Raw genomic sequence first — 18,624 nt, 5'->3', positions numbered from 1 at the left:
GGTGCGAATGGCGCTCGCCGATTGGCCGCAGGCGGGGGGCGGGTCGGCGCGTGGCTATTGGCTGGGCTGAGGGCGGGGCACGGCGGCGCGTTGCTATTGGGCGGGCGGCGGTGGGCGGGGCGGCGCGGCGCGCTGCGATTGGCGCAGAGGGGAAGGGGCGGGGCCTGGAGCGATGGCGGCGGCGGCGCTGCGGTCCCGGGGCGGCGGAGCGGTGAGAGGGGGGGGCACCGGCACCGGTAACCAGCCCAGCGTCACCAGTAACCAGCCCAGCGTCACCAGTAACCAGCCCAGTTACCCCTCCCAGTGACCCAGCCAGGGCCCCCAGGGACACCAGTGACACCAGTTACCCTCATAGCGACCCTCCCAGTAACCCCAGTGACCCGTCCCGGTGGCAGCGGGGGCACCAGTGACACCAGTTACCCTCCCAGTAACACCAGTAACCAGCCCAGGGACACCAGTGACCATCCCAGTAACCCAGACAGGGACACCAGTAACCCCAGTGACCCTTCCCAGTTACCCCAGTAACCCCAGTGACCCATCCCAGTTATCCCAGTGACCCTCCCAGTAACCCCAGTGACCCGTCCCGGTGGCACTGGGACACCAGTAACACCAGTTACCCTCCCAGTAACCACCTCAGGGACACCAATAAACCCTCCCAGTAACCCTTCCAGTAACCCCAGTGCCACCAGTAACCCTCCCAGTAACCATCCCAGTTACCCCAGTAACCCATCCCAGTAACCCCAGTGACACCGGGGACAACAGGAACCTTCCCAGTAACCCCAGTGACCCTCCCAGTTACCCGTCCCAGTAACCCCAGTGACACCAGCAACCTTCCCAGTGACCCCTCCCAGTAACCCCAGTGACCCCTCAGGGCTCCCAGTCCCCTCCCAGTTCTCCCAGTCCCCTCCCAGTGCTCATCCCAGTGCTCCCAACGCCTTTCCAGTTCCTCCCAGTGCCCCCCCACTACCCCCCAGCCCCTCCCAGCCCCTCCCAGTTGCTCCCAGTATTCCCCCAGTCCCCCGTCTCTCCCAGTTCTCCCAGTCCCCCCAGTCTCCCAGTTCTCCCAGTAGCTCCCAGTCCCTCCCAATCCCCCCAGTCCCCCCAGTATCTCCCAGTCCCCCCCAGTCTCTCCCAGATCCCCCAGTCCCCCCCGTCTCTCCCAGTTCTCCCAGTCCCCCCAGTCTCCCAGTTCTCCCAGTAGCTCCCAGTCCCTCCCAATCCCCCCAGTCCCCCCAGTCCCTCCCAATCCCCCCAGTCCTCCCAGTTCTCCCAGTCCCCTCCCAGTGCTCCCAGTTGCTTCCAGTGCCCCCCAGTCTCTCCCAGTCCCCCCAGTCCCCCCAGTCTCTCCCAGTTCTCCCAGTCCCGCCGCTCTCCGCGGTGGCTCCGGGGGGGTCAAAGTCCAGCCGGGGGGGGGAGGGGGAGGGCAGGGCCTGGACCCCTCCCCCCCCATGGCCACGCCTCCCCCGCTGCTGGGCAAACTGGGGCAAACTGGGATAAACTGGGGCAAACTGGGGTAAAATGTGGCAAACTGGGGTAAACTGCGGTAAAATGGAGCAAACTGGGGCAAACTGGGGTAAAATGGGGAACAACTGGGGCAAAGTGGGGGAAACTGGGTCCAAAATGGGATAAACTGGGGTGAAATGGGGCAAACTGGAATAAACTGGGGCCGAACTGGGCCAAACTGGGCTGAATTGGGCCAAACTGGAGCTAAACTGGGCCAAACTGGGCCGAACTGGGCCGAACTGGGCGCTGCTGCCCTCCCCAGGTGCTGGCCACGCTGCTGCGGCCCCGGCGCGGCTACAAGAGCACGTTCTTGGTGAGACCCAAATCCCCAAAACACCCCAAAACACCCCCAAAAAATACCCCCAAAGTACCCCAAATAAACCCCAAATCGTTGCAAAACACCCTAAACCACCCCAAAATACCCTGAAACACTCCCAAATACCCCAAATAAACCCCAAAATACCCCCAAATAAACCCCAAATAAACCCAAACCCTCCAAAGCAAACCCCAAACACCCCCAAATGAGCCCCAAACCCCAAACAAACCCCAAACAAACCCCAAATGCCCCCCAAATCAACCCCAAATGCCCCCAAAGCAAACCCCAAACCCTCCAAAGCAAATCCCAAACTCCCCCAAATAAACCCCAAACCCTCCCCAACCCCCCAAAGCAAACCCCAAATCCCAAACCCCGAACACCCCAAACGACCCCAAATCCCCCCCAAATCCCCCCAAACCCCCCAACGCAGGCCTCGGAGCTGGAGCTGCAGCGCTCGGCCTCGCCGCGGGCGCCGCCGCCGCCGCGGGAGCTGCTCTTCGGGAAGGTTTTCACCGACCACATGCTGACGGTGGAGTGGAGCCGCGCGGGGGGCTGGGGGCGCCCCCAGATCCGCCCCTTCCAGGAGCTGCGGCTGCACCCCGCCGCCTCCGCGCTGCACTACGCCGTGGAGGTCAGCAGCGCCCCGAAAATCACCCCAAAAACAGCCTGAGAACCCTCAAAACCAACTCAAAACCATCCCAAACCCGGCACTACGCCGTGGAGGTCAGCAGCGCCCCGAAAATCACCCCAAAAACAGCCTGAGAACCCTCAAAACCAACTCAAAACCATCCCAAACCCGGCACTATGCTGTGGAGGTCAGCAGCGCCCCGAAAATCACCCCAAAAAAAGCCTGAGAACCCTCAAAACCAACTCAAAACCATCCCAAACCCGGCACTATGCCGTGGAGGTCAGCAGCGCCCCGAAAATCACCCCAAAAACAGCCTGAGAACCCTCAAAACCAACTCAAAACCATCCCAAACCCGGCACTATGCCGTGGAGGTCAGGAGCGCCCCAAGAACAGCCCAAAATCACCCCAAAACCAGCCTGAAAACACCCCAAAAACAGCCTGAGAAATACCCCAAAAACACCTGAAAAACCCCCCAAAACTGCCTGAAAAATACCCTAAAATCACCTGAAAAATACCCCAAAATTATCCCAAACCCCGCACTACGCCGTGGAGGTCAGCAGCGCCCCTAAACAGCCTGAAATCACCCCAAAATCATCTGAAAACACCCCAAAAAACAGCTGGAAAACACTCTGAAAACCCCCAGTATCGTCCCAAACCCGGCACTACGCTGTGGAGGTCAGGGGAGCCAAGATCACCCCAAAGCCCCTGAAATCACCCCAAAATCCTCCCCAAAATCCTCCCCAAACCCCCATCCCCTCCCGCAGCTCTTTGAGGGGCTCAAGGCTTTTCGGGGCGACGACGACAAAATTCGGCTTTTCCGCCCCGAACTGAACATGGAGAGGATGCAGAGATCGGCCCGCAGGGTCTGCCTGCCCGTGAGTGGGGAGTGCCCCCCAGGGACCCCAAAACCTGCCCAAAAACACCCCAGAACCTCCCCAAAACCACCCTAAAACCTCCCCAAAACCACCCCCAAGTAGCCGCAAACCTCCCTCAAAACAATCCCAAACCCCTCCCAAAATAACCCTCAAAGTAACCCCCAAAATAGCCCCAAAACCCCCCCAGAATAACCCGAAAATGACCGCAAAATAGCCCCAAAACCCCTCCCAAAATAATCCTGAAACAACCCCCCAAATAACTCCAAAATAACCCCCAAAGGAACCCCCAAAATAACCCCAAACCCCCCAAAAAACAACCCCAAAACCCCCCCAAAATAACCCCAAACCCCCCAAAATAACCCGAGACCCTCCAAAAACCTCGAAAATAAAAATAAACCTTCCCAGTGCCCCCCAGTGTCCCCCAGTCCCCCCCAGCTCCATTCCCAGTGCTCCCAGTCGCTCCCCGTCCCTCCCAGTGTCCCCCAGTCCCCCCCAGCCCCATTCCCAGTCCCTCCCAGTGCCCCCCAGTCCCCCCCAGCCCCATTCCCAGTCCCTCCCAGTGCCCCCCAGTCCCCCCCAGCCCCATTCCCAGTCCCTCCCAGTCCCCCCCAGTCCCCCCCAGCCCCATTCCCAGTCCCCCCCAGTCGCTCCCAGTCCCCCCCAGCCCCATTCCCAGTTCCCCCCCAGTCCCCTCCCAGTGCCCCCCAGTATCCCCCAGCCCCATTCCCAGTCCCTCCCAGTGCCCCCCAGTCCCCCCCAGCCCCATTCCCAGTCCCCCCCGTCCCTCCCAGTGCCCCCCAGTCCCCCCCAGCCCCATTCCCAGTCCCCCCCAGTCGCTCCCAGTCCCCCCCAGCTCCATTCCCAGTGCTCCCCAGTGCCCCCCAGTCCCCCCCAGCTCAATTCCCAGTGCTCCCAGTCGCTCCCAGTCCCTCCCAGTGCCCCCCAGTCCCCCCCAGCCCCATTCCCAGTCCCTCCCAGTGCCCCCCAGTCCCCCCCAGCCCCATTCCCAGTCCCCCCCAGTCGCTCCCAGTCCCCCCCAGCCCCATTCCCAGTGCTCCCAGTCCGTCCCAGTGCTCCCAGTTTCCCGCAGGAGTTCGACGCGCGGGAGCTGCTGGAGTGCATCCGGGCGCTGGTGCGGCTCGAGGGGCGCTGGGTGCCCCGCGACCCCCGGAGCAGCCTCTACATCCGGCCCACCTTCATCGGCACCGAGGTGCCGCGGGGCCGGGCCGGGCCGGGCCGGGCCTTTGGGGCGGTTTGGGGCGTTTTGGGGCGTTTTGGGGGGCCCTGGGGGGGATTTGGGGGGAATTCGGGGGGGATTTGAGGAGGTTGTTGGGGGCTCCGGTGGGATTTGGGGGGGATTTGGGGGGTCCCGAGGGCTTCGGGTGTCCCGGGGGTGGGGGCTCATGGAGGGGATTTTGGGGGGATTTGGGGAGGTTTTGGGGGTATTTTGGTGGATTTTCTGGCGGTTTTTTGGGGGTACTTTGGTGGATTTTCTGGTGGTTTTCTGGGGGCACTTTGGTGGATTTTAGGTCGGTTTTAAGGTGGATTTTGGGGCGGTTTTAGGGGATTTTGGGTGGATTTTGGGGCGGTTTTTTGGGGGTATCTTGGTGGATTTTGGGGCGGGTTTTTTGGGGTATTTTGGGTGGATTTGGGGCGGTTTTAGGGGATTTTGGCTGGATTTTGGGGCGGTTTTTTCAGGGCATTTTGGGTGGATTTTGGGGCAGTTTTCGGGGATTTTGGGTGGGTTTTGGGGACATTTTTGGGGGTCCCTGACCCGTGCCCCCCAGCCCACCCTGGGGGTGGCTCCCCCCGGGCGGGCGCTGCTGTTCGTGCTGCTCTGTCCGGTCGGGCCGTACTTCCCGGGGGGCTTCGGGCCCGTCCGGCTCCTGGCGGACCCGCGGCACGTCCGCGCCTGGCCCGGCGGCGCCGGACACTGCAAGCTGGGCGGGTGAGTGACCCCGGGGTGACCCCAGAGTGACCCCGGGGTGACCCCAGAGTGACCCCGGGGTGACCACTGGAGTGACTGCTGGGGAATGACCGCAAGGAGTGACCACTGGGGAGAATGACCACTGGGGAGTGACCACTGGGGAAAGTGACTGCTAGGGAGTGACCGCTGGAAGTGACCACCTGAGTGACCAGCAAGGAGAGTGGCCACTGGGAGTGACCACTGGACTGACCACCAGACTGACCACCAGGGAGACTGACCGCTGGGGAGTGACCACTGGGGAGAGTGACTGCTAGGGAGTGACCACTGGGAGTGACCACCAGAGTGACCATCGGGGAGTGACCATCAGGGAGTGACCACTGTGGCAGGGGCTGACCACTGTAGAGTCGTGGATTGGGGGAAGTTTTGGGGTTTCTTTGGGGGGAGTTTTGGGTTTTTTTAGGGGGATTTCTGGTTTTTTTGGGGGGAGGGAGTTCTGGGGCTTTTTTTGGGGGGACTTTTGGGATTTTTCCAGGGGGGCTCTGGGATTTTTCCGGGGGGGTTCTGGGGTTTTTCTGGGAGGCTTTTGGAGCTTTTTTGGAGGACTTTTGGGGTTTTTCCAGGGAAGTTTTGGGGGTTTTTTTTTGGGGTGGCTCTGGGATTTTCGCGGGGGGTTTTGGGATTTCTGCGGGGGTCCCCAAGCGAGTTGCCCCCCCAGGAACTACGGGCCGTGCCTGGAGCTGCAGGAGGCGGCGCGCGCCCGCGGGTGCCAGCAGGTGCTGTGGCTGCACGGCCCCGAGCAGCTCCTGACCGAGGTGGGCACCATGAACCTCTTCGTCTTCTGGGAGCGCCCGGACGGGGGTACTTGGGGGAAATTCGGGGGTCCGGGGGGTCCCGGGGGGGGCTGGGGGGGATTTGGGAGGGATTGGGGGGGGTTTGGGGGGTCTTCGGGGGGTTGGGAGGGGTTTGATGGGTCCTGGGGGGTTTTGGGGGGGATTGGGAGGGGTCTGGGGGGTCCTGGGCAGTTTTTGGGAGGGACTGGGGGGTCCTGGGGGGTTTGGAGGGGATTTGGGAGGGATTGGGAGGGGTTTGGGGGGGTCTTGTGGGAGGGTTGGGAGGGGTTTGATGGGTCTTGGGTGCTTTTGGGAGGGATTTGGGGGTCCTGGGAGGGGGGGTTGGGAGGGATTGGGGGAATTGGGGGGGTTCTAGGGGGGATTGGAGGGTCCCAGGGGGATTTGGGGAGGGACTGGGGGGTCTGGGAGTGTTCTGGAGGGGATTTGTGGGGGATTTGGGAGGGTTGGGGGATCCCAGAGGGATTTGGGGAGGGATTGGGGGGTCCTGGGGGGGATTTAGGGGGTCCTGGGGGGGGGCTGGGGGGGTCTCAGGGGGGTTTGAGGACTGCTGGGGGGATTTAGGAGGTCCCGGAGGTAAACGGGAATTTTATGGAACTTTATGGAATTTTAGGGATCGTGGGGGGGGCGGCTCCGGGCTGGTCAGGGGGTCCCGGGCGGGGTGAGGGGGTTCAGGGGGTGACCCCCCCCCACCCCCGTGTGTCCCCCAGGGCTGGAGCTGGTGACGCCCCCCCTGGACGGGCTGATCCTGCCCGGGGTGACCCGGCAGAGCCTCCTGGAGCTGGCGCGGCAGTGGGTGCGGGGGCGGGGGGCGGGGGGCGAGGGGGGTTCGGAGGGGCTTGGGAGGTCCGGGGGGTCTGGGGGGTCTTGGGGGGTCCGGGGGGTTCGGGGGGTCTGGGGGGTTCCGGGGTATTCGGGGGGTTCGGGGGGTCTGGGGGGTCCGGGGGTTTTGGGAGGTCCGGGGGGTCTGGGGGGTCTTGAGGGGTCTGGGGGGTCTGGGGGGTCTTGGGGGGTCTGGGGGGTCTGGGGGGTCCGGGGTGTTCGGGGGGTTCGGGGGGTCTGGGGGGGTCCGGGGGTTTTGGGAGGTCCGGGGGGTCTGGGGGGTCTGGGGGGTCTTGGGGGGTCTGGGGGGTCTGGGGGGTCCGGGGTATTCGGGGGGTTCGGGGGGTCTGGGGGGTCCGGGGGTTTTGGGAGGTCCGGGGGGTCTGGGGGGTCTTGGGGGGTCCGGGGGGTCTGGGGGGTTCCGGGGGGTTCGGGGGGTCCGGGGGGGCTGCCGGAGGACTCGGGTCTGGGGAGGATTTGGGGGAGATTTGGGGGGTCGGGTGGTGTTAGGGGGGATTTGGGAGCGATTCAGGAAATTTTGGGGGGTACGGGGAGGGATTCTGGGAGGAATTTGGGGAGAATTTGGGGGACTTTCGGTGCACCCGAAGCAGATTCGGGGAGGTGGGGGGTGGGTTTGGGCGACTTTTGGCACACGCGCAGCAGATTCGGGGAGGATTTTTGCGATTTTTGGGAGACACAGAGCAGATTTGGGCTGGGATTTTTTGGGATTTCGGGATCGCTGAGCTCCGGGGGCGTTTTGGGGGCGCATCGGGGCCCCCCCCGACCCCCCGAATGTGCCCCCCAGGGGGAGTTCGAGGTGCGCGAAGCCCCCCTGCCCATGGGCAGCGTCCTGGGGGCGCTGCGGGCGGGGCGGCTCCGGGAGATGTTCGGGGCCGGCACCGCCTGCGTCGTCTGCCCCGTGGGGGAGATCCTCTACCAGGACCAGGTTCGGGGGTCCGGGGGGGTTTGGGGGCTCCTGGGGGGCTCCGGGGGGTCCGGGGGGATTCGGGGGGTCCGGGGGGGTTCAGGGGGTTATGGGGTTTGGGGGTCCTGGGGGAATTTTGGGGGTCCTGGGGAGGTTTTTGGGGAGGTTTTGGGGATTTGTAGGGTTCTGGGTGGAACTGGGGGGGATTTTGGGGGTCCCAGGGGCGTTTTGGGGTCGCGGTGACCCCCCCGGCCCCCCCAAAAGCTGCACGCGGTGCCCACCATGGAGAACGGCCCCGAGGTGGCCGGGAGGTTCCTGCGGGAGCTCAGCGACATCCAGGTGACTTTTGGGGCAAATTCGGGGGAAATTGGGGGGAAATTGGGGAGAAATTTCAGGTAATTTGGAGGAAATTTGGGGGGAAATTGTGAAAATTGGGGGGAAAGTTAGGGGAAAAATTGGAGAAAATTGAAGGGAAAATTGGGGAAAATTGAAGAGAAAATTGGGAGAAATTTGGGGGAAATTGGGGAAAATTTGGAAGAAATTGAGGAACATTTGTGAGGAAATTAGGGGAAAATTGGGGCAAATTTGGGGGAAGATGGGGGAAATTAGGGGGGAAACTGAGGGAAATTTGGAAGGAAATTTAGGGGAAATTGGGGGAAAATTTTGGGAAAATTGGGAGAAATTTGTGAGGAAATTGTGGGAAAATTGGGGGAAAATGTGGGGTAATTTGGGGGAAAACTGAGGAGAAATTTGGAGGAATTTTTGGGGAAATTGGGGAAATTTGGGGTGAAAACTGGGGGGGAATTGGGGAAAATTGGGGGAATTGGGGGGGAAATGAGGAAAAACAGGAAAGTGGAAATTGGGGGGGGGTCCTGGGCTGTGACACCCCCCCCCCGTTTTTGTCCCCCCCAGTACGGCCGCGTCCCCAGCCCGTGGGCCCAGCCCGTGTGACCCCCCCAAAAACAGCGCCCGACACTCCGGGGGGTCCCGGGACCCCCCAAAAATGCACCAAAAACGGGGGAGGGGCCCCGAGCTGCCCTCCCCCCCTTCAACCCCAAACCCCCTCTCCCTTTTTGGGGGGGGGTCCCGAATCCCCTCCAGCCCCTCCCCAGCTCAGCCCCTCCCCCCCGTGCAATACTCTGAGCTGCCCCTCCCCCACCCCGCTCTTGGGGTCCCTCCCCCCAATTTGGGGGGTCCCGCCCCTCCCCCACCCCCCCAGTGCCTTGGGACCCCCCTCCCCAAATCCGGGACCCCTCCCCCACCAAAGGTCAGCGGGGGTCGTTAATAATAAACAACGGTTAATGGTGGGTTAATGAATCCATTTCATTAATTAATTGGGGGGGTTAATGGGGGAGGGGGGCTGGGGGGTGGGGAGGGGGGGATTGGATGGGACGTGGCCGCCAAATGTCCCAAAATGTCCCAAAAATGGCCCAAAGTGGCCCAAAAATCCCCAAATGTCCCAAATATCCCAAATGCCCCAAGTATTCCAAATATCTGCAAATCCCTCAAATATCCCAAATATCTAAAATACCCCAAATATCCCCAAAAATCCCCAAAATTCCCGAAATCCCCCAACACCCCCGGCCTCCCCCACGTCCCCGACACCATTTTTTTTGTTTTTTGTTTTTTGTTTTTTTTCCAAAAATCTCCTTTATTTTCCCACTTCCCCTCCCGCCCGGCCCCTTTTACAAAAACCACCCCGGGACAATAAATAGGATTTTTCTTAGAGGCGGGGGTTGAATAATAAAAATAATAATAGCGGAAATAATAACGTAATTAAATATAAATAATATTATTATTGTTATTGTGAGAATAACAATAATAACAACAATAAAATAATAATAATAAAATTAAAATAAAATATTAATAAAGTAATAAAAATAATAAAAAATAACAATGAAAATTAAAATAAAAATAATAAAAATAATTAAAACGAAAATAATAAAAATTTTAAAAATAATAAAATAATAAGGTAATTAAAATACTACAGAAAATAATAAAAATAATAATAAAAATTAAATAAAAATAATTAAAATAATGAAAATAATAAAATTAATAATTAAAATGATAAAATAATAAAAATACTACCGAAAATTTTAAAAAAAATTAAAATAAAAATAATTAAAATAATAAAAATACTAAAAATTATTAATAAAATAATAAGAAAAAAGAAAATAATAATAAAACAATAAAATAATAAAGTAATAATAAAATAATAATAAAATAAGAAAAATAATAAAATAATTAAAAAATAATAAAACAATAACAATAATAACAATAATAACAATAATAACAATAATAAAATTATAATAACAAAAATAATAAAAACAATCCAAATAATAATAAAATAATGAAATAATTATAATAACAAAACCAATAAAATTATAATCATATCAACAATAAAATTACAATAACAAAAACCAATATCATTATAAAATTAAAACAATAACAACAGCGACAACAATAAAAGCAATAAAACAACACCAACAATAACGATAAAACCAATAAAATAACAATTAAATGGAGACAAGGCCCGTGCCCAGGCAGCGTTCCCGTGGCCAGGTCGGTGCATCGTTAGCACTCATTAGCATGCATTAGCATGCATTAGCATGCATTAGCATGCATCAGCGCGCCAGGCGCTGGCGCAGCAGCAGCAGCCCCCGCGCCGCCCAGTCCAGGTACAGGTGCAGCCCGCGCGCCACCGCGTGCGCCGCGCGCACCGCGCCCCACGGCGTCACCTGCGCGGGCGGCGGCGCCGGCGGCGGCGCCGGGGGCCGGGGCAGCGACAGCCGCGACACCTGCGGGGCGGGGACACACCTGAGCGAGCGGCGGGACACGGCCGGGGGACGGGGACACACCTGGAGGGGCGGGGGACACACCCAAAGGGACGGGGACACACCTGAGTGAGGGGCGGGACACGGCCGGGGGACGGGGACACACCTGGAGGGGCGGGGGACACACCCAAAGGGACGGGGACACACCTGAGCGAGCGGCGGGACACGGCCGGGGGACGGGGACACACTTGGAGGGGTGGGGGACACACCTGGAGGGCTGGGGGACACACCCAAAGGGACGGGGACACACCTGAGGGACAGGGACACACCTGGGGGGGGTAAAGGGACACACCCAAAGGGACGGGAACACACCTGAGTGAGGGGCGGGACACGGCCGGGGGACGGGGACACACCTGGACGGTGGGGGACACACCTGGGGGGGGTAAAGGGACACACCCAAAGGGACGGGGACACATCTGAGGGACAGGGACACACCTGAGGGGGTAAAGGGACACACCCAAAGGGACGGGGACACACCTGAGTGAGGGACGGGGACACCTGAGGGACAGGGACACACCTGAGGGGGTAAAGGGACACACCTGGGCTGGGGACACGGCAGAGCCCCGCCCACCCCAAGCCCCGCCCACCCCCAGCCGCGCCCCCGCCTGCGGCCGCGGGTTCGAGTCCCGGCACCGCCGCCTGCCCCGCCGCGCCCCGGCCGCGCCCCGCACACCTTACCAGGTGCTCGAGGCGGCCCCGCAGGCGCTCGAGGCGGCCCCGCAGCGCCGCCAGCTCCGGCTCCAGCCCCCGCAGGGCGCCCCCGGCCCGGCGCAGCCACTCCAGGAGCCGCTGGTACCGCAGCAGGTCCGAGCCCAGGCGGGGCAGCAGTGCCGCGGCCTGCGGCAGGGCAGGGTCAGGGGGCATCGGGGGGTCAGGGGGGAATCAGGGGATCAGGGGGCACTGGGGGGGTCAGGGGGCATCGGGGGGTCAGGGGGGAATCAGGGGGTCAGGGGGCACAGGGGGGGTCAGGGGGCATCGGGGGGTCAGGGGGGAATCAGGGGGTCAGGGGGCACAGGGGGGACAGGTGGGCACAGGGGGAACAGGTGAGGGGACAGGGGACAGGTGAGTGCAGGTGGGACAGGTGGGCACAGGTGGGACAGGTGGGCCCCGGGCTCTGGGGGTTCGGGAGGTTTTGAGGCTCAGAACGTTCAAGTGCATTGAGGGGAAATGGAGAGGGGAGGGGGCTCAGGATGGGTCTGGGGGCGCTCAGATGGCGCCGGGGGGGGGGTCACGGATGAGCCACGAGGGACCCCAGACCCACGGGGGCCCCACGGCGCCCACCCCCCACCCGCGGAGCGCCCCCGGACCCCCGTGCCCCCACCTGGATGTTGGGCAGCTCCAGCGCGCTCATGGCCAGCACGGGCAGCGAGTCCAGCTTGTGCTCCCCCTCGGCCGGGAATCGCGACTTCTGTCGCGACAGGAGTTTGGGAAGGGAGGGGTCAGCCCGCGCCGCGCCGCGCGGGGGGGCGGGGGTCGCGGGGGTCGCGGGTACCCACCAGGAGCTCCAGGAAGGCTTTGGTGTCGCCGAGCAGCGCCTTGGCCAGGTTGATGACGCTGTCCAGGTCCCCACGCGTGTCCGTGGGCGGGGGGCGCGGGCGGGGGGCGAGCGCCAGCCCCGGGCCCGGCCACAGCCCCGGCCACAGCCCCAGCAGCGCCAGCAGCGCCCGCCACGGAGCCCCTGCGGGACACGGACACGCGTGGGGGGCGGCCCGGGGCGCGGGGGGAGCCCGCGGGTCTCGGGAGGGGAGATTTCGGGCAATCACGGGATTTTGGGGCCACGGGAATCCCGGGATTTTGGGAGCCACGGGAATCTCGGGATCTGGGGGCGTCCCGGGACTCCCGGGGATTCAGGATTGGGGGGATGGAGGATCCCGAGGATCCCGGGAATGCCGGGGCTGGGGGATTTTGGGGCTCCCGGCGTTCCCGGGAACGTCCGGGAATGGGGGTCACGAGGATCCTTCATTTCCCGGGATTCGGCGATCCCGGGGACCGCGGGACGCCGCTCCCGGCGTTTGGGAGTCCCGGCGCTCCCGGGATTCTCGGGATGCGGGGAATTTGGGTTCCATGCCGGGATTTGGGGCTCCATCCCGGGATCGGAGCTCCTGGGGGAGCCGGGACTGGAGGATCCAGGTGCTCCCGCCCGGCGTTCCCGGGAATTTGCGGCTCCTGGGGACCGCAGCGTCCCGGGATCGTTGGAATCCCGGGATTCCCGGGGCCGGGACCCCGCCGGGATCCCGGTGTTGGGGATGTCGGGGCTCTCGGAGTTTGGGGCTCCCGGAATTTGGGGATCCCGTTCTTGGAGATGGCGGGAATCCCGGGATTTGCGGCTCCCGGCACCGGGAACAGCGGGCACTCCCGGGAATGGGGATTCCTCGGACTCCCGGAATTCGGGAATCTCAGAATTTGGGGCTCCCGTGACTCGGGAATCCTGGGCTCGGGGATCGCGGGAATCACGGAACCGCAGGCTCCCAGATTCCGGGGCTCCCGGGATTTTGGGGCTGTCAGAATTCGGGACTCTTGGGCTCGGGAATTGAGGGAATGAGGGAATTTGGGGGTCCCGAACCAGGCTCTCCACGGATTTTGGGGCTGTCGGAATTTGGGACGCCCGGATTCGGGGACAGAGGGAATTGCGGGATTTGGGGCTTCGTGGACCGGGAAAAACGAAGCCGGGGGGCTCCCGGGAACGGGGATTCCTCGGACTCCCGGGATTTTGGGCGCTCCGGGAGTTCGGGACTCCCGGGCGTGGGGAGCCGCGGGATTCGGGGCTCCGTTTTTGAGCGAACCGTGCTCCCCCGCCTTCGGGGTCTCCGAGCAATTGGGGGCTCCCGGAATTCGGGGTTCCCTGGGAACATTTTTGGGGCGTTCGGGCATTCCCGGGACCGGCTCCCGGCGCCCGGTGCGGCGGGGGCTGGGCTGGGGTGGGGGCTGCGGGCGGGGGGCGGCGGCGGCCGCGCGTCCTGTGCGGTCCCGGCTGGAAACTTTGATGCGGGGCTGAGTCAGGGGCGGCGGCGGCGGCACCTGCGGGAGCCCCCGCGCGTGGGGGGCCCACCCGCGGCGGGAGGGGGACGGACAGCGGTGGGGGTGGGGGGTCCCTCTGCTTCTCCCGTATCCCCGAAATCCCCCCCCCAAACCCCCGCACCGCCCCCGCCAGCCGAACCCCGCCGCGTTCACACCTGGGCAGCCCCACGCGTGTTCCCCGCCGCCCGCCGCCCCCACGCGTGTCCCGGGGGGGCGCGGCCGCCGCGGGCGGGCAGGTGCGCCGGGGCCGTTTGCGGTTTGAGGCGCGGCCGCAGCTGCCCGTGGCCCGGGGCCACGCGGGTGGACGCGCCCGGTCCCGTGGGGTGTGGGGCGTGTGGGGCGCGCGGGGTGCGGGGCAGGGGAGCCACCCGCGGGCACCCCCCACGCACCGCGGAATCGTCCCCGAGCCCTCCCCACGGGGGTCGCCCGGTCTCTGTCCTCCCCCACGCGTGTCCGCGGCCGGCACTTACGTGTCATGGCGGGACGCGGGGGTCCTTCCGCGGGGTCCCCGCGGGGCGCGGCGGGGGCCGGACCCACGCGGGAGCGCGGGGGGTGCGGGCGGGGGGCGGCGGGGGTCGCACTCGGCCCCGCCGGCGCCCACGGGCGCGCTCGGGGCGCCGCTCCCACGGGAGGGTCGCGCCGGCGGAGTGGCGGCAGGGTCACCGGCGGCGGCGGCACGGCGCGGGGGGACACGCGCTCACCCACGCGGCGTGACCCCGCTCACGGCCGCTCCCACGCGCCGCGACACGCCGCCGCCCCCGCGGCCACGCCGCCGCTGTCACACTCGCGGTCACACCGCCGCCGCTCTCCGTGACACTCTCCCACGGCCACGCTGCCGCTCGCCGTGTCCCCACTCGTGACGGGGTGGGAGGACACGCTCCCGCTGCCACCCGCGCTGCCACGGCCACTCTGCCGCGATGCCACTCGCCGGGACGGTCGCCACTCGCCGGGACGGTCCCCACGCACCGTGCCGGTCCCCACGGGCCCGGCCGGTCCCCACGCGCCGTGACACGCTCCCACTCTCTCTCTCTTTCTCTCTCCCGCACCCCCCCTCACACTTTGTCCCCTCCCCGCCGCGTCCCCCCCGTCACGGCCGCGTCCCGGCGCCACCCGCGTGGGGTGTGTGCGGGGGACACTCGCGTGGGAGCGGCCGGGCCGAGTGTCCGCGTGTCCGGGTGTCCCCGCGTGACGCCCGGCGCGCCGCCCGCCCCCTTTATACCCCGCGGGAGCCGCCGCCGCGGCCGCCGCCGATGACACATCCTGAGTCACGGCTTTTCCATTCAGCAACGGCCCGGGGGGGAGCGAAACCCCCCACGGCGGCCCCCGGACACGCGCGACCCCCCCGGGACCCCCCCGGACACCGAGGGACCCCCGCGCACCGGCTGGGGCGGCGCGGAGCGGCGGGGGGGGCGCGGGGGGCGGCGGTGGCCGGCGCCGGTGCTGCGGCTCGGGGGGCGGAGAGGGGCACCGGGGGCGCACCTGGGCCGGGGGGCCGGGGCGAACCGGGAGGGGGCCGAGCCACAGCGGGGGTACCGGGAGAGGGGCCGGACCCGCAGCGGGGGTACCGGGAGCGGCGCCGGACCCGCAGCGGGGGTACCGGGAGCGGGGGGGCACGGGGATCGATCCCGAACCTGGAGCAGGGCGCACCTGGACCTGTCCCGCACCTGGACCGGGAGTACCGGGAGCGGGACCGCACCTGGACCGGGAGTACCGGGAGCGGAATCGCACCTGGACCAGAAGTACCGCGATCGGCCCCGAACCTGGCCCGGGCTGTACGGGGAACACTCGGGTGGTACCGGCAGCGGGACCGCACCTGGACCGGGTCGTCCCGGAACCGGTCCCGAGCGGGGATCGGCCCCGCACTGGGATCTGCGCGCTGCGACACCGATCCCGCACCGGCACCGGAGCCCGAACCCGCAGCGGCGCCGCGGGGTCCGGCCCCAGCGGGGCTCCCGGAGCCGTCCGGACCGCGCCGCTCCCGCACCTGAACCGGGGCCGCACCTGGACCAGGTTGGACCGGACCGGGCTGACACCGGGGGGGTCCCGATCCAGAACCGAGGGCGTCCCAATCCCTCACGGGGGGATCCCGATCCAGAACCGAGGGCGTCCCAATCCCTCACGGGGGGGTCCCGGTGCCTCTCCGGGTCCCCCCCGCCGCTTCCCGTCGCGCGTGGCCGTGGGGACCCCCCCGGCCCCCTCCGCTCTGACTCAGCCCCCCCCCCGGGATGTCTCACCGCGCCCCCCCCCCCGGTTCACCCCACGCGCGTCAGCACCGGGACCCCCCGTGGGGGGCGGGGGGAGGGAAAACCGGGGGGGGGGCGGGCCCGGGGGGGCGTGGTGGCGGCGCGGGGGGCGTGACCGTCCCGGGGACACCCCCCGAGACCGGGGACACCCCCCGAGACCGGGGACACCCCTCGGGCTCGGTGACACCCCCCGAGACCGGGGACGCCCCGCGCGTGGGGAGGGGTCGCGGGGGGCTCCCGGTGCCGTCCCCGCGGTCCGGGAAGGGCTCGGGGGGGGTTGAAGGGGGCGGGGGGGCCCCGCTGGCGTCAGCGGAAACCCCGGGCGGCCGCAGGGCCCCCCCGGCCCCCCCCGGCCCCGCCGCGCTGCGTCAGCACCGGGACCCCCCCGGACCCCCCGCCGCCCCCGATTCCCGGGAAAAGCCCCGCTGGAAAAGGGGAGCCCCCCCGCGATGTCCCACAGACCCCCCCCCGGGAGATCCGGGGAGGTTTTTGGGGCCGGGGGGGGACGATCGGTGGTCACCGCGGTCGCCACGGGTGGCCCCGGGTGGGGGGGGCCGGGCCGGGCCGTGCGTCAGGCGGTGACGCGGGGCAGGATGTGGGGGGGACACGGGGGGGACACGGGGGGACACGGGTGTGGGGGGGACACGGGGGACACGGGGGGACACGGGGGGGACACGGGGGGACACGGGTGTGGGGGGGACACGGGGGGACACGGGGGGGACACGGGTGTGGGGGGGACACGGGGGGGACACGGATGTGGGGGGGACACGGAGGGGACACGGGGGGTTGGCAGCGTCCCCAGAATCGCTCGTGGGGCCGGGATAGGGGGCACGGGGGGGGACAGCATTGGTGGCAGCGCTGGGGGGTGGCAGGGGAGAGCGGGGTGGCACCGCCACTGTCACTGTCAGGTTCACTGTGCCACTGTGCCACTGTCACTGTCACTGTGTCACTCCACGGACCCTTCGAGGGGTTTGGAACAGATTTTTTGGGGTCCGGAGGGGACCTGGGGGGTTCGGGCAGGGGTTTTGGGGCCCTTTTTGGGGCTCCGGGGGAGTTCTGAGGTCAGTTTGGGCTCTTTTGGGGAGCTCCAGGTCGATTTTGGGGCTCGCGGAGTCGGGCTTGGGGTCGCTTTTGGGGGAGTTTTGGGGCCGCTTTTGGGGCCAGTTTGGGGGTTTTAGGATTAGCTTGGGGGTTTGAGGGCCAGTTTGGGGTTTTGGGGGGCATTGAGGGCCTTTTTGCGGCTCCAGGGGTGTAGAAAGGGTTGACTTGGGTTCTCAGGGAGTTTTAGCGCTGGCTTGGAGACTTTTCTGAGAGCTGGGGTCGATTTTGGGGCTCCGGGGCTCGGTTTTGGGGCCGATTTGGGGTTTTTTTGGGAGGGCGGGGCTTTAGGACCGCGGCGGAGCCGCTCGGAGGGGGCGTGGCTACAGCGAGGGGCGTGGTCTAGGTGAAGAGGCGTGGCTTTAAGGCGTGGTTTATTTAAATGAGATTCTGGGGCGTGGCCAAAGTACGCGCGCTCTGATTGGTCAATTCTCTTCCCGCCCAAAACCTGCCGGCCCCACCCCCTTAGTTGTCCTTCCTTGCTCTGATTGGCTTGCACCCGGCGAGGCGGGAAACGCTCGGCCAATGAGCGTGCTGCGTGGGCAGAGGGGGTGGGGCCTGGCTCTGAGGGAGGGGGACTCGGGGGGGAGTCGTGAGGGGCTGGGGTCACCTGAGGGGAAATAAAGGAGAAATGGAGGGGAATAGAGCGGTTTGTGAGGGACTGGAGTCACTCTGAGGGGTTTGTGAGGGGCCTGTGAGGGGCTGGGGTCACCCGAGGGGAAATAAAAGAGAAATGGAGGGGAATAGAGGGGGTTTGGGAGGGACTGGGGTCACTCTGAGGGGTTTGTGAGGGGTCTGTGAGGGGCTGGGGTAACCTGAGGGGAAATAAAGGAGAAATGGAGGGGAATAGCGGGGTTTGTGAGGGACTGGGGTCACTCTGAGGGGTTTGTGAGGGGCCTGTGAGGGGCTGAGGTCATCTCAGGCGAAACGGAGGGGAAATGGAGGGGTTTGTGAGGGGTTTGGGTCACCTGAGGGGAAATGGAGGGGCTTGTCAAGGGTTTGTGAGGGAATGGGGTCACCTGAGAGGAAACAGAGTGGAAATGGAGGGGTTTGTGATAGGTTTGGGTCACCTGAGGGAACATGGAGGAGAAATAGAGGGGTTTGTGAGGGGCTGGGGTCACTTGAGGGGTCTGGGGTCACCCTGAGGGGACATGGAGGGGTTTGTGAGGGGTCTGGGGTACCCCAGAGGGGTCTGTGGGGGGCTGGGGTCTCTCTGAGGGGACATGGAGGGGTCTGGGGTCCCTCTGGGGGGTCCCGGGACCCCCCAGTTTGGGGAGAGGGGCTCCCTTTCCCCTCCCCTCCCCCCCCGGTGCCCTTCCCCTCCCCCCGCCCTTCCCGGCCCCCCCACCCCGATTTCCTGGCCCGGCTCGGCCCTTCCTGCCCCCCCCCGGGAAACCGGGGACTGGCAATTCTTCGGGAATTCTTTGGGAATTCGGCACCGCAGCGGCCGCGGGGAGCCGGCACCGGGGTAAGGGGCGGCTTCTGGGGGGGTTCTGGGGGGAAAAAGGGGCTGGGGGGATCGAGGCTGGGAAAAGAGGGGAAAAGGGCAGAAAAAGGGAAGAAAAATGAGAGTTGGAGGGTCCCGGG

At 64.5% G+C, this 18,624-nt stretch overlaps 2 protein-coding genes across 7 annotated transcripts; one reads left to right on the top strand and one right to left on the bottom strand.

Moving 5' to 3' along the window:
- Window positions 1–2: 2 nt before the first annotated feature.
- LOC144248158 (branched-chain-amino-acid aminotransferase, cytosolic-like) lies at window positions 3–9,151 on the top strand. Of its 6 annotated transcripts, none has more exons than XM_085565920.1 (11): window positions 3–211; window positions 1,766–1,816; window positions 2,250–2,450; window positions 3,212–3,322; window positions 4,413–4,532; window positions 5,110–5,270; window positions 5,965–6,107; window positions 6,808–6,889; window positions 7,725–7,865; window positions 8,109–8,183; window positions 8,757–9,151. In XM_085565920.1, exons 1-11 carry the CDS (start codon window positions 173–175, stop codon window positions 9,127–9,129), a joined length of 1,497 nt encoding a protein of 498 aa, XP_085422046.1. In that variant the 5' UTR covers window positions 3–172; the 3' UTR covers window positions 9,130–9,151. The 6 variants fall into 6 exon arrangements, with proteins under 6 accessions (XP_085422046.1, XP_085422048.1, XP_077646015.2 ...); XM_077789889.2 differs by having other exon boundaries at window positions 116–211; window positions 6,808–6,893; XM_085565922.1 differs by lacking the exon at window positions 2,250–2,450.
- Window positions 9,152–10,468: 1,317 nt separating this feature from the next.
- IL11 (interleukin 11) lies at window positions 10,469–14,173 on the bottom strand. The gene is made up of 5 exons (XM_085565731.1): window positions 14,167–14,173; window positions 12,175–12,497; window positions 12,000–12,086; window positions 11,357–11,515; window positions 10,469–10,642 (listed from the first exon to the last, which is right to left on the bottom strand). Exons 1-5 carry the CDS (start codon window positions 14,171–14,173, stop codon window positions 10,469–10,471), a joined length of 750 nt encoding a protein of 249 aa, XP_085421857.1.
- Window positions 14,174–18,624: the final 4,451 nt, after the last annotated feature.

Source organism: Lonchura striata, chromosome 37, assembly GCF_050655825.1.
Source record: "Lonchura striata isolate lonStrDom1 chromosome 37, ASM5065582v1, whole genome shotgun sequence".
NCBI classification, from domain to species: Eukaryota; Metazoa; Chordata; class Aves; order Passeriformes; family Estrildidae; genus Lonchura; species Lonchura striata.
Note: the sequence above shows the minus strand (reverse complement) of the source record. Positions and strands in the feature narration are given on the sequence as shown.